The 17500-nt window shown below is 45.1% G+C and overlaps 1 protein-coding gene across 7 annotated transcripts in view; it reads left to right on the top strand.

Annotated features, from left to right (window-relative positions):
• Window positions 1–17500, top strand: part of LOC143292578 (uncharacterized) — a 419765-nt gene that overhangs the window by 157170 nt on the left and 245095 nt on the right. For all 7 annotated transcript variants that reach the window (XM_076603006.1, XM_076603009.1, XM_076603005.1 and 4 more), the window contains exons 7-8: window positions 5807–5937; window positions 7144–7252. In XM_076603006.1, the coding sequence (XP_076459121.1) occupies window positions 5807–5937; window positions 7144–7252 (240 nt within the window). The remainder of the gene's footprint in view (window positions 1–5806; window positions 5938–7143; window positions 7253–17500) is intronic.

Genomic DNA, 17500 nt, shown 5'->3' with positions numbered 1-17500 from the left:
TTGATTTTTTTGTTTTGTTTTGTTTTTTTTCCTCAGACTTTCGACTGTTACATATCAGCCTCACCAGAAAACCGCAAAGAAAAATTAGACACGTCACTAAGGATTTCACACGTCACAGGGGTCTGATTTCTCTGAAACCTCCCGAGGAAAACCTAGCTGACTTACCTGATTTCTTTGACGTTCCTGATGAAATCTGGAGTGACGTGTCTGATTTGTCTGCATGGTTTTCCGAGGAAACCCTTAGTGACGTGTCTGATTTGTCTGCAGTTTCCCGAGAAAACCATGATTGACGTGTCTGATTTCTCCTCAATCCCCCGAAGAAACCCTTACTGACGTGTCTGATTTCTCCTCAATTTCCCCAAGAAACCCTTAGTGACGTGTCTGATTTCTCCTCAATTTCCCCAAGAAACCCTTAGTGACGTGTCTGATTTCTCCTCAATTTCCCGAAGAAACCCTTAGTGACGTGTCTGATTTCTCCTCAATTTCCCGAAGAAACCCTTAGTGACGTGTCTGATTTCTCCTCAATCCCCCGAAGAAACCCTTACTGACGTGTCTGATTTCTCCTCAATTTCCCGAAGAAACCCTTAGTGACGTGTCTGATTTCTCCTCAATTTCCCGAAGAAACCCTTAGTGACGTGTCTGATTTCTCCTCAATTTCCCGAAGAAACCCTTAGTGACGTGTCTGATTTCTCCTCAATTTCCCGAAGAAACCCTGAGTGACGTGTCTGATTTCTCCTCAATTCCCTGAAGAAACCCTGAGTAACGTGTCTGATTTCTCCTCAATTTCCCGAAGAAATCCTTAGTGACGTATCTGATTTTTCTGCAGTTTCCTGAGAAAATCCTTAGTGACGTGTCTGATTCCTCTGCAGTTTCCTGAGGAAACCCTGAGTGACGTTTCTGATTTCTCTGCAGTTTCCTGAGAAAATCCTTAATGACGTGTCTGATTTCTCTGCAGTTTCCTGAGAAAATCCTTAATGACGTGTCTGATTTCTCTGCAGTTTCCTGAGGAAACCCTGAGTGACGTTTCTGATTTTTCTGCAGTTTCCTGAGAAAATCCTTAATGACGTGTCTGATTTCTCTGCAGTTTCCTGAAAAAATCCTTAGTGACGTGTCTGATTTCTCTGCAGTTTCCTAAGGAAATCCTTAGTGACGTGCCTGATTTCTCTGCAGTTTCCTGAGAACATCCTTAATGACGTGTCTGATTTCTCTGCAGTTTCCTGAGAAAATCCTTAGTGACGTGTCTGATTTCTCTGTAGTTTCCTGAGAAAATCCTTAGTGACGTGTCTGATTCCTCTGCAGTTTCCTGAGGAAACCCTGAGTGACGTTTCTGATTTCTCTGCAGTTTCCTGAGAAAATCCTTAGTGACGTGTCTGATTTCTCTGCAGTTTCCTGAGAAAATCCTTAGTGACGTGTCTGATTCCTCTGCAGTTTCCTGAGGAAACCCTGAGTAACGTGTCTGATTTCTCTGCAGTTTCCTGAGAAAATCCTTAATGACGTGTCTGATTTCTCTGCAGTTTCCTGAGAAAATCCTTAGTGACGTGTCTGATTTCTCTGCAGTTTCCTGAGGAAACCCTGAGTGACGTGTCTGATTTCTCTGCAGTTTCCTGATTATACCCTGAGTGACGTGTCTGATTTCTCTGCAGTTTCCTGAGGAAACACTGAGTGACGTGTCTGATTTATCTGCAGTTTCCTGAGGAAATCCTTAGTGACGTGTCTGATTTCTCTGCAGTTTCCTGAGGAAACCCTGAGTGACGTGTCTGATTTCTCTTCATTTCCCCGAAGAAACCCTGAGTGACGTGTCTGATTTCTCCTCAATTTCCTGAGAAAATCCTTAGTGACGTGTCTGATTTCTCTGCAGTTTCCTGAGGAAATCCTTAATGACGTGTCTGATTTCTCTGCAGTTTCCTGAGGAAATCCTTAATGACGTGTCTGATTTCTCTACAGTTTCCTGAGGAAATCCTTAATGACGTGTCTGATTTCTCTGCAGTTTCCTGAGGAAATCCTTAACGACGTGTCTGATTTCTCTGCAGTTTCCTGAGGAAATCCTTAATGACGTGTCTGATTTCTCTGCAGTTTCCTGAGAAAATCTTAATGACGTGTCTGATTTCTCTGCAGTACCATGGGGAAACCTTCAAGTGGATTCGAAACAGCTCATTTCAGTTAAATGGCAAAGGCCGGAGATACGAATGTATCTTCATGAATGACTGTATGTTGTGTATTTGTATTTGTATTTCGTTTTATCACAACAGATTTCTCGGTGTGAAATTCGGGCTGCTCTCCCCAGGGAGAGCGCGTCGCTACGCTACAGCGCCTCCTTTTTTCTTTTTTCTTTTCTGGTATTTTTTCCTGCGTGCAGTTTTATTTGTTTTTCCTATCGAAGTGGATTTTTCGACAGAATTTTGCCAGGAACAACCCCTTTGTTACCGTGGGTTCTTTTACGTGCACTAAGTGCATGCTGCACACGGGACCTAGGTTTATTTTCTCATCCGAGTGACTAGCGTCCAGACCACCACCCAAAGTTTAGTGGAGGGGGAGAAAATATCGGCGGCTGAGCCGTGTTTCCAACCAGAGCGCTCAGATTCCCTCGCCTCCTAGGCGGACGCGTTACCTCTAGGCCATCACTCCACTTGTGAGCACCCGATACTATGAATGCGGCCTCTGTGAAGTCGGGATCATTTCGAATTGCCCAACTAACATGCAATTCTGCATGTCTTCATAGATTATTGTCAACTGCAAACATACCAACAGCAAACTGCGGCAGTCATTGATAATGACACACCACATAGCCCCCTCTCTTCCACCACTCCACCCCCCACTGCTACACACCGGACGCCCACTACCTCCAACTAACGCCTACTGCAACCACACAGTGCCGAACGGCAATCCATTAACAAAATTAATGACACACCACACACGCCCCGTCCTATAGTATACCCACTGTCAGCTTCGCTATAGGAAGCAGCTGTGGTAAGAATCGCAGGCATCTTAAGACCTGAAGGGTCCATGTCCGTGATGGAGATAAAATCAATGTGTCTGCGTGACCCCCCTCCTGTCTCTTGCGGTGGAATAGTTCTTCGAGACTTGGAACCGTTTGGGCTGGACAACCCAGCACTAGTACGTTTACTTGTAGGTGGATTAAAGCTTGGAATGCTTGTCAGCTCAATGTATCTTTTGTTGTTGTTGTTGTTGTTGTTTTGCTTTTTGTTTTAAAGAATCAAACGTGACTGGCAAAATTTGTAAATAAGAAAAGATATAAAAGAAGGAAGTGTAGACAGAAAACGAAAGATAATGCGGAGGAAGGGATAAGCCATCAAATAGAATGGGAGAAAGGAAGGAAGAAACAAAGAGAGAAGATTTAAAGGGGAAGGGAGGGTGAATAAAAAGAAGATAGAAAAAAAAAGGCCCGCTGAAAAGAGAGAGAGAGAGGTTAGAAAAGAAAGAAAGAAAGAAGAAACAAAAGTCTGAATTCCGAAGGAAAACAAACAAATGCAGAAAAATAAGCTATCAATCCTAAGATTTCACCACGTGGACGCCAACAGAGGAGCTGATAAGAGAGAGAGTGAAACTTGCCCCGCCCAGTCCTCACCATGCCTTCACGTATCGGAACCTTATCCACTGCAGGCAGACAGTACACACAACTAACTCACCCAGTCGTTACCCACTCCGCCGTCAACACAGCACGTCAACTTTCCATCTCCAGATAATATCAAGGAGAAGGAGGAAGTGATAAACAGGAGCAAGTTATTTGTCAGTGCCGTCTCGGAGACTGCTGCCGTGCTTGTTGGAATTCACCCAGGGTCGTTAAGAGACTGACAGATCACATCCGCAAGCGAGTGATAATATTTCATAGTGCACTTCCTTCGCTCCGTCAGCGGGGCACAGTTATCAAATTCGATTGTTTCCCTCAATAAAAAAGAAATAGAAATCTCCCTTCGTCATCTTTATGAAATAAAAAGCAACACAAATACAACTCCCCAAAAGTGTTGGCCATGGATGCCCATGAGGATCGTCACCAGAATATTTCTCTTAACTAATGACCGATCACCCCAGAAAGTTTTCAAGACGATTATTCACCCATAATTTCTCGATACCAGACAGACATTGCTAATGACCAATCGGGGCTTCTGATCAGTTGAAAATAATGGTAGTCCCAAGAATTATTTCACCATAATACAAAGGGGTGTCAGACAACCGTCAGGAGGCCACTCAAATGCTGTCCGTTCTATTCAGATCAGCAGCGCTACACACACACACACACACACACACACAGGTATATCTTTAGTCCTAATCTTCTTGGTTTCTGGAGCTAGAACAAGGCACATTCATCGCTCTCGAAAGATTGTCGTGTGAATCAGTGATGAAGTGAAATGCATTTCGGGGTGGAGAAGAACGGGAACGAGGGAAATAACTTTTCTTCATCGCGAATGAACCTGATATTTGAACGGAGATCCGGTACGCAATTTTTGCTCTTTATATGTGCTTGTTTCAGAAATGATTCTAGAACTGTCCAAGGACAGCTTATCGACATGAAGTGCAGCCCTACCGTTGTTTCTTTCACATTTGTGTAATTTCCTTGGTTTGTTTGTCAGCCGTCATTAATTTGTCTCTTTCGTCTTTTTTTTTTTCTTTTTTTTCATCTTCAAGTTTCTTCTTGTGTTTTTGAAGTAATCTGCCATCTGAAAATGTTTCTGAAAGTATATATATATATATATATATATATATATATATATATATATGTGTGTGTGTGTGTGTGTGTGTGTGTGTGTGTGTGTGTGTAACACAAATAGTAATGGATGGTAACTCTCTCCATTCACAAGGTACACAACTTCAAGTTAATGCTGTTTACGCTACCGATTCAGCTAGCACACAGGTAAATGAAAGGTACATTGGAACAAACCCAGACACTGCCTCAAAAAGGGAAGCGCCGGGCCTGTCCTTGTACCGATCACTTGACATGTGCACACAGCAGCAAAGACAGAAGAAATGCGCAAACACAAATTAGCCTTTATTCAAGACTGGCGCAGCCTCTTTAATCCTGAACAAGCCATACAGAACACACGGACAATACACATGGTTGCCTCGGTGGTTGAAATTAATAAGCTATGAGGCCAGGAGATATAATGATTAACAAATAGTAATGGGTGGTAACTCTCTCCATTCACAAGGTACACAACTTCAAGTTAATGCTGTTTACGCTACCGATTCAGCTAGCACACAGGTAAATAAAAGGTACATTGGAACAAACCCAGACACTTCCACAAAAAGGGAAGCGCCGGGCCCGTCCTTATGCCGATCATTTGACATGTGCACACAGTCGAAAAAGCACCGAGGAAACCATGTGTTTGTTCTGAATGGTCCGTCGGTCCCTCGCAGATTCAGTGTTGTGTGAGTACAGGGAAAACACTGGGGGAAATGTATTTGCTGGGGATCCGATACCTCCAAAAAATTAGCTCATCATATTGAGTGCCATCTTGTTTGTTTGTTTTTGTTTTTTGGTGTGGAGTGTGTGTGTGTGTGTGTGTGTGTGTTCTAAAAGGCGCTCTCATGTGCAATTTCTTTTCTTTTTTTGTGCGGGTCCCACACAGGTACAGGTTCAGGTCTGTGTGAATACAAGAAAACCACTGGGGAAAAATGTGTTTGTTGATGACCCGGTACGTCCAAAACTGCAGAGAACTTGAGTTTCCTCAATTTTCTTTGTTGTATTGTTCGTCTATTTGCTTGTTTGTTTTATGATCCATTTTTATTTGCTAGGTTCAAATACGCGCTCGCCAGTGCATAGTATCTTCATCATTATTGTGGTATCCAGGTAGTGGAACAGCTGCTGAAGAGCAACCTGTGCGAGAAGCTGCTGGAAGACAGCCCCATCGACACCCTGGACAACAACCGGACCACCTGCCTGCACCTGGCCGCCAAGAACGGACACAGCGACGTCATCAGGTAGGCCCGGGGTGGACGAGACGAAAGGAATCGAAACGATTTTTTTTTCCACGAGGAAAGTGGAGCAGTAGTCGTGAAAATCGCTGTCCTAACGAAAGGATTACACACATTGTTTATTTTAGTCTTCTTCTGTGTTTACTCTGTGCGTGATTCTTGTCACATATCTGCCATTACGTATTCGGAATGATCCATGTATAAACTCTGCCGAATAATCGTCCGAACAAAGGCAGCACAAACACAGGCAAGACAGTTACGGTTGCGTGGCTGCCCATGACGTCATGTGACCTACTTCTCGCTCTGCAAGCGACGAAAGGTCCCCCACGAAAGCTGACGTGCAAACCCTGTAACTGTTCTTTCATGTCAACTGATGCCCTGACCCTGATAGTACCTTAACCCCCTTTGTGTGTGTGTGTGTGTGTGTGTGTACACATGCAGAAGACCAAACACGCACGTTAAAGATCCCGCAATCTGTGTGGTTTAATGGGAACACGAACATTTCCAGCACGCACAGCCCCGAAAAAGGTCTAAAGCTATCTGTATGGCGGAAAAAACAACAACAGCTATACACGTAAGACGTAAGAGCTCTAACTTTGGAGTGAAGGTGGGAACTACAGCCAGTAAAAGCGGAAAACTCACAGGTTGTTGCTTTTGTTGTTGTTGCTGGTGGTGGTGGTGGTGGTGGTGGTGTGTGTGTGTGTGTGTGTGTGTGTGTGTGTGTGTGTGTGTGTGTGTGTGTGTGTGTGTGTGTGTGTGTGTGTGTGTGTGTGTGTGTGTGTGCTTGTATAAATATGTATGTGTACATGTGTGTGTGTGTGTGTGTGTGTGTGTGTGTGTGTGTGTGTGTGTTTGCGCGTGCGTTTCAAGTATATATCATGTACGCGCATGTGAGTATGTATGTATATATATATATATATATATATATATATATATATATATATATATATATATATATATATATATATATATGTGTGTGTGTGTGTGTGTGTGTGTGTATGTGTGTGTGTGTGTGTGTGTGTGTGTGTGCACGCGCACGCGCACGCGTATTTGCGTCAGCGCATGCGGGCGTGCGTTATTGTGTGTGTGGTTGTTTTTCTTTTTATCTCTCTAAATAAAGTTTTTTCGGGGGCCTGCCCCCCCCACCCTCAAACTCCCCCCCCATCCCCCCCCCCCCACATCCCCCGTCCCTCCCTGTGTGTGCTGGTGCAGACTGCTGATAGAGTGCGGGATGAACATCAACCGGCTGACCCTTCACGGTACGTGCCTGCACGAAGCGGCGCTGTGCGGCAAGACGGAGGTCGTGCGGCTCTTGCTGGACGTGAGTTGCTGTTTCAATAATCAACTCCATTAGACGCCCCCCATCCCCCACCCCCCATCCCCCACCCTCACCCCCCTGAAAGCGGAGTATGGCTGCCTTCATGGCGGGGTGAAACTGGTCGTACACGTAAAAAAAAAAAAAAAAAAAAACCCACTCGTGGGTACATACGAGTGAATGTGGGAGTTGCAGCCCACGAACGAAGAAGAAGAAGAAGAAGAAGAAGCTCCATAATTAACCCACATTCAATCCAAACAGTGCAAAAAACTCCAACTGCAAACACCTGTACAAGCAGGCCTGTTGCGGGCATGTATTGTCGCCCCCCCCCCCCCCCCCCCACCCACCCCCTCCCCCCCCCCCCACCCCCTTCCCCGCGTGGATTTGTCGCTGGCAGCAATACTGACGTCGACGGACCAGTCTATGCAGGGGCGACAATACGTGCCGCGACAAGCCACCCTCCTTCTTTCTGCCCTCCCCTCTACACAACACCCTCAACAACAAACACTACACTGACAACAGGAACAGGCACACCCACGTCTACACTTTACCACTGATGACTGATTCATCATCATGATTAACTCATTGGTGATTTACTTCTTCTTGATGGTTAACTCCTCAATTATTAACTAACTTCTTGATGATTGCTTCTTGACAATTAACTCCTTGATGATTAACTGCTTACTGATTATCTCCTTGATAAATAGCTCATTGGTTCGGTTGGCTCTTTGATGATTAGATCGATGATTACCTCCTCGATAATTAACCACTTAATGATTAACTCGTTGTTGATTAACTCCTTGGTGATTAACTCTTTGATTGTCAACTCCTTGATAATCAACTCATTGATGATCAACTCATTGATGATTAATTCATCTCATTAACTCGTCATATGGTCTTCTTTGATGGAGGGCACAATAGCTGAGAGGTTAGGGTGATGGACTTTTATTCTGAAGATTCTGTGTTCCATTCCGGTGTCTGGCGCTAGTGGTGAGTAAGAGGTGGAGATTTTTCCCCATCTCCCAGGTAAAAGAAAAAAAATGCGTGCAGACCAGCTAGTGCCTAAATTCCCTCTGCGTTTATACACATGCAAAAGGTCAAACACACATGTTTAAGATCTTGTAGTCCATGTCAATTTGTCAGTCTTATAATAATAATAATATTAATAATAATGTACATTTTTATAGCGCCCTTTCTCTCTTATAGCTCAGGGCGCTTTACATGAAAGAAAAATATTTACAAGTTACATAAAACATTCAAGACCACTCTTTCTCAACCCCCACCCCCCCCCCCCACACACACACACTCTCTCTCTCCCTTTCCTACTCTACATACATCCAAAGTGAGCTGACATGGATGGTGTTGGAGAACAAGGAAGCTGAGAGTGTTTATAGACAGGTTTTAAAAAGATGAATTTTAGTGATGAGCGAAAAGCAGAAATAGAATCAGATGCACGGATATGATGAGGAAGATTGTTCCAGATGTGATGAGCAGTAAATAAGAAAGAACGTTCACCGTAGGTTCTTGCTTGTATTGACACGAGGAAGTTTCAAAAGGTAACAGTCATTTTAAGTCGTTTTGAGACTTTTGTGGGTTATGGAAACACGAACATGCCCATTATGCACACCCCGAAATCACAGCGTAGATGCTAATGTGGGGACAGGGGCGTTTAAAAACGTTCATACACACGTAAAAGCCCACTCGTAGATAATAGTGAACGTGGGGGTTGTAGTTCATGAACGCAGAATGAAAGAAAATAGTGTGTGTGTGTGTGTGTGTGTGTGTGTGTGTGTGTGTTGTTGTTGTTGTTGTTGTTGTTGCTTGCGAGCGTGTGTGAGCATCGGTGTGCCTCAGTGTTTGTGCACATGTGTTCGCACGTACGTGCGCTTCTATGTACGTCTAAATGTCTGCGCGCATATGATATATCTTCTTTATTAGTGCACCCTACGCCCTAGCATTACATAGCGTGCATTGCATGTTGGTTGGTAAAAAAAATAAAAAGAAAAAAAAAAGTCACAAAGTGATGGGAGAACTGGGAGAAGCGGAGAGGTGGGGGAAGTAAAGGCGGGAAGGAAGGATTTTGTATTTGTATTTGTATTTGTATTTCTTTTTATCACAACAGATTTCTCTGTGTGAAATTCGGGCTGCTCTCCCCAGGGAGAGCGCGTCGCTACACTACAGAGCCACCCTTTTTTTTTTTCTTTTTTCTTTTTTCTGGGTGCAGTTTTATTTGTTTTTCCTATCAAAGTGGATTTTTCTACAGAATTTTGCCAGGAACAACCCTTTTGTTGCCGTGGGTTCTTTTACGTGCGCTAAGTGCCTGCTGCACACGGGACCTCGGTTTATCGTCTCATCCGAATGACTAGCGTCCAGACCACCACTCAAGGTCTAGTGGAGGGGGAGAAAATATCGGCGGTTGAGCCGCTATTCGATCCAGCGCGCTCAGATTCTCTCGTTTCCTAGGCGGACGCGTTACCTCTAGGCCATCACTCCACATGGGTATGTCTATGGAAACAACAAAAACAACAACAACAAAACAACAACTCTGGGTCGGCCTGGTTATCGGGGGCTACACGCCTCCCGTCTCGTTAGTTCCCTCTCCCCTCCCCTCCTCCCCCCGCCACCCAGCTCCCACCACCACCACCCTGTGCCCCCAGCAGGGTATAGGTGGTGCTTCCATAGTACTACCTCCGGGCATGGCAGGGTCCGTGCCTCTTATCTGGTACTCTCTCTCTCTCGCGCGCGCGCACGCTTGCTTTTCGGTGCACTCACGTACGTAATTAGTTTGCCACAGGAGGAGGGTGGGAATGAAGCGAGAGAGAGAGAGAGAGAGAGACAGAGAGACAGAGAGAGAGAGGAGGAAGGGAGAGGGGAGAGAGAGAGAGACAGATAGACAGACAGACAGAGAGAGGGGTGAGAGACAGACAGATAGATAGACAGAGAAAGAGAGAGATGGGGGAGAGACAGACAGATACATATACAGACAGACAGAGAGAGAGGGAGGGAGAGCCAGACAGATAGATAGACAGACGGACAGAGATAGGGGGGGAGACAGACAGATAGATAGACAGACAGACACAGAGAGAGGGGGGACAGACAGATAGACAGACAGAGAGACAGAGACAGACAGACAGACAGAGAGAGAGGGGGAGACAGACAGACAGAGAGAGAGGGGGGACAGACAGACAGACAGAGAGAGAGACAGAGACAGACAGACAGACAGACAGAGAGAGAGTATGATATTTGAGGTTCATTTTGTTTTATTTTATTTTATTTTATCTTATCTATTGCTTGTGGATGTGTTTGTTTCGTTTCTTCCTGTACAATCTGGCGAAGACAAAGGGCTAGCTCCACTACCGTCGACCTCAGCTCAAAACGTATTTAATTTTATTTCGTTGTATTGTATTTTTCATTTGTTTTATTTCATTGTTATGTTTATTGATAATGGAGTTCAGATGTGTCGTTATTTTCGTCCACCTTTCTTTTTCTTTTTTTTTTAAATTGCAGACACAAGGCATATGAACTCACATACAGTGCTTCACTTATTGCATTGGATCCAGTCATACCAAGGTCAGCTTTTGCAGACAGCATCTTCTGCCATCTTTCCGTACCGCCCCCCACCCCACCCCCCGTCCCCCTTCAACCCCTTCCCCCTGCCTCCACCCCCCGTTCACGCTGTTCATACCCGTCCTCTTTTTTGCATGTGTGAAAATGTGCAAGACCTTCAGAATTCTGGCAAAAGCGCGCTTATTTTTTTCTTTTTCTTTTTCTTTTAAGTAATCAAATTTCTTGACGTCTGCCCAGAAGATATCTGAATTTTAGAAAAAAATCCAAAACCTGTAATTTAGAAAGATTTAATTTAGTATGTTTATTTCTTTGTAAGAATGAAGGACAATGACAACGATCTACTTTCTTTTTACGACGGTCAGAGGAGGATCTCTAACTTATCCCACCTTCACCCCCCCCCCCCCCCCCCCACCCCCCTCTCTCTCTTAATGAGCGTGGACTTCTGTTTTCAGGTTTCTTTGTTAACCATATCCTCTCTCTCTCTCTCTCTCTGTCTCTCTCTCTTATTTTTTCTCCTTTTTTTGTCACTTCTTGGGAAAGGGTACACAGGTTTATGCTTTACCCTTGTTGATAAAGACTTGGTCTGGTCTTGTCTTGTCTTGTCTTGTCTTGTCTTGTTCTCACTGACCCTCCACCTTTCCACCACCAGTGTTTCCCCTTCCCCACCTTTACAACGACTAAAAGACCCTATAGCTTTTTTCTGGCCATTGGGGGCAGTGTTTTTCTGGCCATAGGGACAGTGTCTTTCTTGCCATAGAGGACTGTGTTTTTCTGACCATAGGGGGTAGTGTTTTTCTGGCCATGGGGGGTAGTGTTTTTCTGGCCATAGGGGGCAGTGTTTTTTTCTGGCCATGGCGGGTAGTGTTTTTCTGACCATAGGGGGTAGTGTTTTTTCTGGCCATGGGGGGTAGTGTTTTTTCTGACCATAGGGGGTAGTGTTTTTCTGGCCATAGGGGGCAGTGTTTTTCTAGCCATGGGGGGGCAGTGTTTTTCTGGCCATAGAGGGTAGTGTTTTTCTGGTCATATGGGCAGTGTTTTTCTGGCCATAGGGGCCAGTGTTTTTCTGGCCATAGGGGCAGCGTCTTTCCGGCCATAGGGGGCAGTGTTTTTTCTGGCCATAGGGGACAATGTTTTTTCTAGCCATAGGACAGTGTTTTTGTGGCCATAGGTGGCAGTGTTTTTTTCTGGCAATAAGGGGCAATGTTTTTCTGACCATAGGGGCAGTGTCTTTCTGGCCATAGGGGGCAGTGTTTTTTCTGGCAATAGGGGCAGTGTTTTTCTGGCCATAGGGGGCAGTGTTTTTCTGGCCATAGGGGACAGTGGTTTTCTGGCCATAGGGGGCAATGTTTTTTTCTGGCCATAGGGGGCAGTGTTTTTCTGGCCATAGGGGGCAGTGTTTTTCTGGCCATAGGGGGCAGTGTTTTTCTGGCCATAGGGGCAGCGTCTTTCCGGCCATAGGGGCAGTGTTTTTCTGGCCATAGGGGGCAGTGTTTTTCTGGCCATAGGGGGCAGTGTTTTTCTGGCCATAGGGGCAGTGTTTTTCTGGCCATAGGGGGCAGTGTTTTTCTGGCCATAGGGGCAGCGTCTTTCCGGCCATAGGGGGCAGTGTTTTTTTCTGACCATAGGGGCCAGTGTTTTTCTGGCCATAGAGGACAGTGTTTTCTTGGCCATAGGTGGCAGTGTAGTTTCTGGCAATAGGGGGCAGTGTTTTTCTGGCCATAGAGGCAGTGTCTTTCTGGCCATAGGGGGCAGTGTTTTTTTCTGGCAATAGGGGCAGTGTCTTTCTGGGCATAGGGGGCAGTGTTTTTCTGGCCATAGGGCAGCGGTTTTCTGGCCATAGGGGGCAATGTTTTTTTCTGGTCTTAGGGGGCAGTGTTTTTCTGGCCATAGGGGCAGTGTTTTTCTGGCCATAGGGGGCAGTGTTTTTCTGGCCATAGTGACAATGTTTTTCTGACCATAGGACAGTGCTTTTCTGGCCATAGGGGACAGTGTTTTTCTGGCCATAGGGGTCAGTGTTTTTCTGACCATAGGGAGCAGTGTTTTTCTAGCCATAGGGGGCAGTGTTTTTCTGGCATAGTGACAATGATTTTCTGACCATAGGACAGTGCTTTTCTGGCCATAGGGGCAGTGTCTTTCCGGCCATAGGGAGCAGTGTTTTTCTAGCCATAGGGGGCAGTGTTTTTCTGGCATAGTGACAATGATTTTCTGACCATAGGACAGTGCTTTTATGGCCATAGGGGACAGTGTTTTTCCGGCCATAGGGGGCAGTGTCTTTCCGGCTATAGGGGGCAGTGTTTCTTCTGGCCATAGGGATAATGTTTTTTCTGGCCATAGGGGGCAATGTTTTTTTCTGGCTATAGGGGCAGTGTCTTTCTGGCCATAGGGGGCAGTGTTTTTCTGGTCATAGGGGGCAGTGTTTTTCTGGCCATAGGGGGCAGTGTTTTTTCTGGCCATGGGGGGCAGTGTTTTTTTTCTGGCCATAGGGGCAGTGTTTTTCTGGCCATAGGGGGCAGTGTTTTTCCGGCCATAGGGGGCAGTGTTTTTCTGGCCATAGGGGGCAGTGTTTTTTTTCTGGCCATAGGGGCAGTGTTTTTTCTGGCACTGAATTCATATTCATGTGTCTGGGCTCTACATAGTAGTGCAATTCATTACAGATCGTATACAATAAGATACAGTGCAATAAAAACAAAATTGGTGTGTGTGGGAGGGGGGTGTGAGTGTGGGGGGGGGGGGGGCGTAGGGGGGAGGGGGGAACCCAATCCTCTCCACTCCTTCCGCCGTTTTAACCCTTCCCCCAGGCCAAGTCAGGTAACCGATTCACACCTGGGTGGAGTGAGAAAAATCGCAGTAAAGCGGCTTCCCCCAAGGACACAACACCAGGTCGAAACGGGGTGTTCGAACCCTGACCACTGGATCAGAAGACCAACGCCGCCTGACCGATTCTGCCACGCCTGAAGCTTCCTCTATCCCTGCCTTACACCTTGCCACAAGAAAACTTATTTCCGCCAAGAAGAATATGATATATTTAATTAAAAGGCAGGATGGCTCGACTGAAAATTCCAAGGTTGGAAGTTTTTTTTGTTTGTTTTGTTTTGTTTTGTTTTGTTTTTTTTGTTTTCTATTTCGCGGAGTCGTCTGGATTATTGAGTAGGTATGGATAATTGCGAACAGCGTGTAATTGCGAACGATTCGTATACCGCCCCACTTCGGAGCGTTCTTTACGTTTACATTTCACAATTCGACGCCTGCTTCGACCTTTTACTATTACCTTAATGAATATCCATTTCAAAGAACCAGTCAAACGTCAGCTATCTTTGGCTCTTTCCGCGCTATTTCTTCTCTTCGTGCACCACTGCCGACCAAGGTTACAGACGTACTCTCAAAATTCTAAAATGAAGGGAAGCAAGTTGTAGGACTTGTTGATTTGATAGGATAATTATGTTGAATGTCCATTATCAGTGCTGGGGAAATCTAAGGAAGCATATTGGTGACAGATCAGAACGCCAGTTTTGACAGGAATCTGCAAAAAATAATATCGTTTGTAGGATAGTAGGATATTTTGACGTCAGTCTATTTGCGAACGATGCTGCACATTTACTGAACACTCTCAAAAGGGTGTGTTTTTGTGCGGTGTTTGGTGTGTGTGTTTAAATGCCTATTTGTGTGTTTGTGTGCAAGTGTGATCAAAACCAACAATACAACAGTCTGGTGCGATGTTCCAATAATATATTATGTCTAATGAGTTGGAGACCTGCTCCTGCCCAAAGCCATCGTTCGCAGTTAGACTTGCTCGTTCGCATTTACCCTCAGGCACCCCTGCTATTTTCAAACGTCGACAAAACGTTGAAAAGAATGAGCAGACGAACTTTTCCTGGTGCAACCAGTCGGAGTAAACCTTCAAAAACAAAAGAACTACGTTTGACTATCGCACGACATTTTATCTTTTTTAGTACACAAGTTGAACTGATCGCTTCGACTGGATCGTTCGCAATTACCCATACCTACCCTATTTGATGAAAGAGAAAAACTGTGTTCAGGGATAAGCGGATAAGCGGAGAGACAAACAAGTGCAAAGATAAACTGACAGATAAATAAATAGGTAGACACAATGGAAATATTCGGACCGGTGGGCAGACGGGAAAGCAGATAGGCATGGAAAATATGACGAAAGCTATAACGATGATGATGCTGATGATATGTGATGATGACGATGATTATGTTGATAATGATGGCGTGTTACCATTGACAGCCAAACGTCGACGGCAACATAAGCGCGTGACTCTCCAGTTCTCTTTCTGTCTCTGTATCTCTCTCTCTCTGTGTTTCTTCGTCTGTCTCTCTCTCTATCTGTCTTTCTGTCTGTCTGTCTGTCTGTCTGTCTGTCTCTCTATCTGTCTTTCTGTCTGTCTGTCTGTCTCTCTATCTGTCTCTCTATCTGTCTTTCTGTCTGTCTGTCTCTCTATTTGTCTTTCTGTCTGTCTGTCTGTCTGTCTCTCTATCTGTCTTTCTGTCTGTCTGTCTCTCTATCTGTCTTTCTGTCTGTCTGTCTCTCTATCTGTCTGTCTGTCTGTCTCTCTTTCTGTCTCTCTATCTGTCTGTCTGTCTCTCTATCTGTCTTTCTGTCTGTCTGTCTCTCTATCTGTCTTTCTGTCTGTCTGTCTGTCTCTCTATCTGTCTTTCTGTCTGTCTGTCTCTCTATCTGTCTTTCTGTCTGTCTGTCTCTCTATCTGTCTGTCTGTCTGTCTCTCTTTCTGTCTCTCTATCTGTCTGTCTGTCTGTCTCTCTATCTGTCTTTCTGTCTGTCTGTCTCTCTATCTGTCTTTCTGTCTGTCTCTCTATCTGTCTTTCAGTCTGTCTGTCTCTCTATCTGTCTCTCTATCTGTCTGTCTCTCTATCTGTCTCTCTATCTGTCTTTCTGTCTGTCTGTCTCTCTATCTGTCTTTCTGTCTGTCTGTCTCTCTATCTGTCTCTCTATCTGTCTCTTTCAACCTCCATCTCTCTCCTTCCCCTCTCTTTCCCATTCCTCCCTCTCTCCCTCCCTCCCTCCCTAAGGCGTGAAGTCCCGGCAGTGTGCGTGTTGTACCGAGGAGTACTAACAGCACTTTTATGCAGGCACAGGCCGCCCAGGGGTCTTCTCAAATGAGCGCCGCTCTTATCGTGCAACTTTCATGCTCGTCTCATGCAGCGACCTCTCATCATTATATAGCTTGGTGGAAAGAGAGAGAGAGAGACAGAGACAGAGACAGAGAGACAGACAGACAGAGAGAGAGAGAGAGAGAGAGAGAGAGAGAGATTCATAGAAACGGGAGAAATTACAGAGGAGAACCTAAGTGTCTGTTCGTTTACCTGTGTATCTGAGTCTTTTGCTGTCCTTGCACTCCCTCTCTTTCGCTCTTTCACAAACAGATCTCTCTCTCTCTCTCTCTCTCTCTCTCTCTCTCTCTCTCTCTCTCTCTCTCTCTCTCTCTCTCTCTCTCTCTCTCTCTCTCCTTTGCAAAAAAGGTTCATTCGAGTATGTATGTGTGCACGCGTGAAAATGGAACGCATACGAGTGTGGGGTTTGGTTGTTGTTGTTGTCATTTGTTTGTTCTTGTGCGTGCGTGTGTTGTTTTTGTTTGTTTGTTTGTTGTTGTTGTTTTTCCTTCAATCTTTAACTATACTTATTGTGTAGTCTGAGCTATGTTGGCACAGTTTCCGTATATGTTTGGCGTTACTGCCAAAAGAAATATGTCTTGTTGGTGCGTAGGTTGATGGCGATCCAAAAGTGCGTACGTTCTTTCGATACCGGTTTTTTTTTTTTTTTAATTAATTTATTATTTTTTATGCAGTAAACGCCAGTACTCAAGACTTCACACTGTGAGAAAGCCCTTGTTTGCATCTAAAGGCGAGTATGGCTGAGTTCAAGTTGAAATATGAGGACCACAGACACGATAATAATTTCCCTGTTCCCAGCAAATGACAAGAAATTTCTTTTGGCGGCGTTCAAGGCTTGTTTGCGCAAGACGATTAATTTGTATGGCGGTGTGTGTGTGTGTGTGTGTGTGTGTGTGTGTGTGTGTGTGTGTGTGTGTGAAGCCATGCTTCATTTTCCGGAGAAGCGCAGGTTTGGCAGGTCCCTTTATTTTTCTTGTCCATCTCCAGCGGGTGCGAAAATGACAGTATCATATATCATATGTTGCATTACAACATAGATTTCTGTGTGAAATTAGGGGGCAGCTCTTCCCATGGATAGAGCGTCGTCACATCACAGCTCCACTCGTGTTGTTGTTGGTTGTTGCTGTTGTTTCTGTCTGCATGTTTATCTTTACTATTCAAAGTGGAGTTTTCTACATGATTTTTTTGTATTTGTATTTCTTTTTATCACAACAGATATCTCTGTGTGAAATTCGGGCTGCTCTCCCCAGGGAGAGCGCGTCGCTACACTTCAGCGCCACCCATTTTTTTGTATTTTTTCCTGCGTGCAGTTTGATTTGTTTTTCCTATCGATGTGGATTTTTCTACAGAATTTTGCCAGGAACAACCCTTTTGTTGCCGTGGGTTCTTTTACGTGGGCTAAGTGCATGCTGCACACGGGACCTCGGTTTATTGTCTCATCCGAATGACTAGTGTCCAGACCACCACTCACGGTCTAGTGGAGGGGGAGAAAATATCGGCGGCTGAACCGTGATTCGAACCAGCGCGCTCAGA

Source organism: Babylonia areolata, chromosome 18, assembly GCF_041734735.1.
Source record: "Babylonia areolata isolate BAREFJ2019XMU chromosome 18, ASM4173473v1, whole genome shotgun sequence".
NCBI lineage: Eukaryota > Metazoa > Mollusca > Gastropoda > Neogastropoda > Buccinidae > Babylonia > Babylonia areolata.
This window is presented reverse-complemented; position numbering and strand designations above follow the sequence as displayed.